The 4,314-nt window shown below is 44.6% G+C and overlaps 1 protein-coding gene across 1 annotated transcript in view; it reads right to left on the minus strand.

Annotated features, from left to right (window-relative positions):
• Positions 1 to 200: 200 nt before the first annotated feature.
• The window catches only part of tyro3 (TYRO3 protein tyrosine kinase), a 38,578-nt gene continuing 34,464 nt past the window's right edge, over positions 201 to 4,314 (minus strand). The window contains exons 18-19 of the mRNA XM_015374929.1: positions 3,079 to 3,215; positions 201 to 882 (exon numbers count right to left, since the gene is read on the minus strand). Coding sequence (XP_015230415.1) covers positions 429 to 882; positions 3,079 to 3,215 — 591 coding nt within the window. The 3' untranslated portion in view covers positions 201 to 428. The remainder of the gene's footprint in view (positions 883 to 3,078; positions 3,216 to 4,314) is intronic.

The raw sequence follows: 4,314 nt of genomic DNA on the forward strand, positions 1-4,314 counted from the left end.
AAAAGCTTGGTCCAGCTCTGAGCTTCCACCCAGTTAGAGGCTGAAACAGTTCCTTCCCAGTCTCAATCCCTCAGTGGCAGAGTTAGTCTAAGCATCACCAAAGAGTGTTTAGTGTGGTCTTTAACTGGCCGACGCCCAGTGAGGGCGTGAAAAGGGTGAATAGCAGCTCCCAGAGTCAGAAATGTTCTCCTATAGTTTTCCTCTATTTTGATAACTGACTAATTCATAAGAAGCTAAACAGGAAGATATTTAGATTCCCATTCCTGTTGAAACCATAAAATGTTTCATTCCTGAACAGAAAACCTCTCCTCCACCGTCATCAACAGCGTGAACCTCAGATTGCAGGAGGAGTCAGTCCCTTCATCCCCAGGCTGGTCTGTTGCCACTCGGGTCACAGCGAGCAGCCAATCAGATCAGAGGAGCTGCTATCAGACGTTAATTACAGCATCATCCTCTTCATCCCGCAGTTCACCCAGTACTCTGTTTCCTAAGGCCCCTCTTCCTCCTGTTGATCTCATCTCATCCCCTTCTTCTGCGAAGGCCCCACAGGGGCCAACAATGTACCTGTAGTCCCCTCCGATGGCCATTGCAGCCTCTGAGGCCACCATTAGCCAGTCTTCCTCATCCTCTGCCCCCCGCTGCCAGGGAACGCCCCAGCTGGAGGCCTCTGCTGTAGCCTCAGGTCCCAGGATCCGGGGCCCAACAGCTCCTCCTCTGTCCATCTCCCTGTTGTCCTCTTCTAGGTTGACGTAAAGTAAAGGCTCCTTCAGAGGAGTGGTGGGGGTCAGGGTGAGATGCAGCGCCTCAAGCTGAGTGACCAGCTGCTGGAAACTGGGACGGCATTTAGGGACCGGGCTCCAGCATCTGTGCATGATCTCGTAGCTGTTAGGCAGAAGAAAAGAGTTTCAGGTCACAGCATCACAACATCTTTATCTACAGTAATTAGAAAGTTCCTCATAAATATGGAAACTAACAGAAATGTAAAACATGATCATAAAAAAACTTCCCAGAAGAACTGGAGATGAAGTTTATCTTCCTGAAGTCCACCAATCCTTTTCTGATTTAGTTTAACCTTTTCTTATGTTCAGGGGTGAAAGTGGCCCTGCAACCGGAGGGTTGTCGGTTCAAGCCCCGGCTCCGCCGTTCAATGTCGTTTTGTCCTAAGGTAAGATACGCCCGGTGGTGCCAGTGTAAGACAGCCTCTCATCTCTTAGTGAGCCCCAGGGCAGCTGTGGCTACAATGTAGCTCACCACCATCAGTGAATTGGTGAATGTAGTGTAATGTAGTGTAAAGTGAATGTAGTGTAAAGTGCTTTGCTCAAGTCCTCTGACTTGAAAAAGCACTATATATGTATAGGCCATTAACCATTTTCTGACGTCGTCTAATTATTCCTATTGTTGTCCAACCCTTTTCTGACATCCTCCAACTCTTTCTGACACCATGAAATGTGAGGGTGGTGGCTGCATTATGCTGTGGAGATTTATATGCTGAAGAACAGGGACCTGCTCAGATATATGGGGGGATGGATTAAACTAGAAATGGAGTAAACCTGGAAGCAGATCTGTCAGATGCCTCAAATATCTGGAGTCAGAAGAGCGACCCAAAGCAAAAACAGAACCGCCTAGCCCAAAGCCTTGACCAGTGCCTCTGATGTTAGGTTCAGACCACACATGACAGAAGCAGCAAAAAAAGCTTCTGCTGCTTCATTTTTAATGCTTGTACACATTAAGGTCAGACGCGTCCAGTAAAGTGTGTCTAGATGCTTCTGCTGCTCCTGTGTTTAATGCCAGAGAGCACTTTTGTTATATTTACTGTGATCAGTGGGTAAAAAGTAGTTTGAATCTATTTTGAAGTGAGAAAGTCCTCCTAAAAAAACATGGTCTGTGCAGTCAGTTCATCCAGATTACCATCCTGCCTTCAAAGATTATTTCTCTGTGGGAGCCGCTCAGACCCCCACATAGCGGCGGGGCGCTGTCACTGGGAATCCCCAGCAGCAGCTGCCTCAGGCCCGCTCGCCTCTTGGGGGTTTTCCCCTACTGTTGGTGGTGTCTGGAAGTAGATGTTAGCGTTTTTCAGGTCTGTGCTACAAACTGCAGGCAGCAGGATAATAAAAGCGAACATATTTTGCCGGCAAGTTTCTACATTTTAAGTTAATTTAGGCGTTAATAAACTGTTTCAGAGGAGTGATCATAGCGCTCTGCATCAGCAGTGCTGTGTCTGACTCCCTGCCGGCTCCCAGATCAGCTTCTCTCATTGGTTGATGTGGCGCGTCCAGCAGCTAAAGTTCAATGTTTCCAACTCCAGCATCAGCTGCTCTAGATGCTGCAGGACCTTTTGCTGCGCCTTAATGCTCATCAACCATTGCTTTGCATGTAACTCTGCTGCTTCTGCTGACCTCTTTCACGGGCGGCCTGAATGTAGCATTACCCATCTCCACAGCAGAAGCATCTGATATTTAATTGGAACTGAAATCGAATTGACTGTAGTAGGATTGAGTCCCGGACCTGCTGACCTTTACTGAACGTCTCTCCTCTCTCTTGTAACCCACTTTCCTGTCTGCATACTTTGAAAAATAAAAAAATATAGGCCACTAGACCCTAAAAAGGAATCTTAAAAAACGAAATTAATGCAAAATGAATCCAGGTATACACCTTTGGGTGATTTAATACTGACCAGTGGCTGACATTTTCAGATAAATGATAACATACATCATGTGACATACCCACTGAAACGGTAAAGCAAATTGCCTACCAAAGAACACGACTCCCCCACTCCCCTCTCATCTGGAGTGCAGGTGAACACCACACAGACACACACCATTATGGCTCCTACACAGAACTACACCCAACTGGGAACCAGTCTCTAGTTGGTGGGACATATCCACACTTTTAACTGAATGCAGTGAGTGGACCCAGCCAGGCTGAGTATAAAGGAATACCCCTGTCCTTCCAGTTCAGTTTATCCCCACATCAAATCCTCTGAAGTTTGTGGTAAAACATGACAAGGTGCAAAATAAATTCAAGGTGTTTAAAAAACTTTAGCAAAGCAGTGTAGTTTCTATTCTCCCATAGACTCACATGTCCTCTCTGCAGTCTGCAGGTTTCTTCAGGCGCTCTCCTTTGATCAGGAACTCGTAGATCTCTGAGTTTTCCACCCCAGGATACGGCGTCTGACCTCTGGTCATGATCTCCCACATTGTTACACCAAACGCCCACTGAAACAAATCAAATCCCATCCATTCAGACACAGTACAGCTTATTGTTGCATTTGACCAATTAGTAGAGCCCTTGAATTATATATTACCTACTGTAAATTAAGTTAGGAAAAAAAAAAAAGTTAATTCAAGAAAAAAGGTTTTGCTTCCTTTTCGGGTGTAGTGGGGGTTACCTTCAACTGGATGAAGGCACGGGACTCTGGCTGGATAACTCAATCCCAGATGACTGATTGATAGATTGGGTTGTACCATCTGGAGTCCTAACTTTAATATTCTGCATAATCTCTCTTTTGCGACTTGCTAATTTTGTTTAATTATTAGTGATTTAAGTTTTATCCTTAAGCTAACTGTTTAGTTTTGTTAAGTCTGTGTAGATGTTCTTCTTCCCTCTTCCTTAATGTGTCTCATCAGTCAGTATTTACAACCAAAAATGTTGACTTAGAAATAAGTCAACATTTCTTAAATTAAATGTATTTACTCTAATTTAAGCACATTAATAAGATGATTTGCAAATGAAATGAGTTTTTACTCTTAAAGTAAGTAAATGTTAATTGTCTTTAAACCTGTCTACTAAAGGACAACAAGAAATGTTGACTCATATTTAGATTGTTTTTTGCGGGGCACAATGATTTTCCTTGTCTGAACATAGATAGACCATGGAGCCAGGAAACAAACTACAAATCCAATCAGCAAAGGAAATCAGTGCTGGAGAAGAGGAAATGGAGGCTGGAGCTTCTACAATGGCAGAAGACACTGAGGGCGAAGATATCGTTGAACCAACGGTGAGGGACCTGACTGGGACCTTGCATGCATTCAGGGGCCAGCAGGAGGCAGGGGAGGTCAAGTTAAACCAAGGAAGACAGGAGAAATTTTTTAAACCATATGACATCCTTTTCAGTGTCAGTGTAGCGACTATCTACCACCTTTTAATGGCTTCTGGCCGTTCCCACTGAAGTCAGTTTATAAATGAACAAATAATCTCAGTGGCGGGCTTTTACAACAAGTGAGATGGACAGGCGATCATGGAGAGTGTGGGTATGACAGAACTTAACCAGTGGAGGACGTTGTCACGATTTGGTTTTTAGGTTTTTGTTAGGAC

Source organism: Cyprinodon variegatus, unplaced genomic scaffold, assembly GCF_000732505.1.
Source record: "Cyprinodon variegatus isolate N-32 unplaced genomic scaffold, C_variegatus-1.0 Scaffold110, whole genome shotgun sequence".
Lineage (NCBI taxonomy): Eukaryota > Metazoa > Chordata > Actinopteri > Cyprinodontiformes > Cyprinodontidae > Cyprinodon > Cyprinodon variegatus.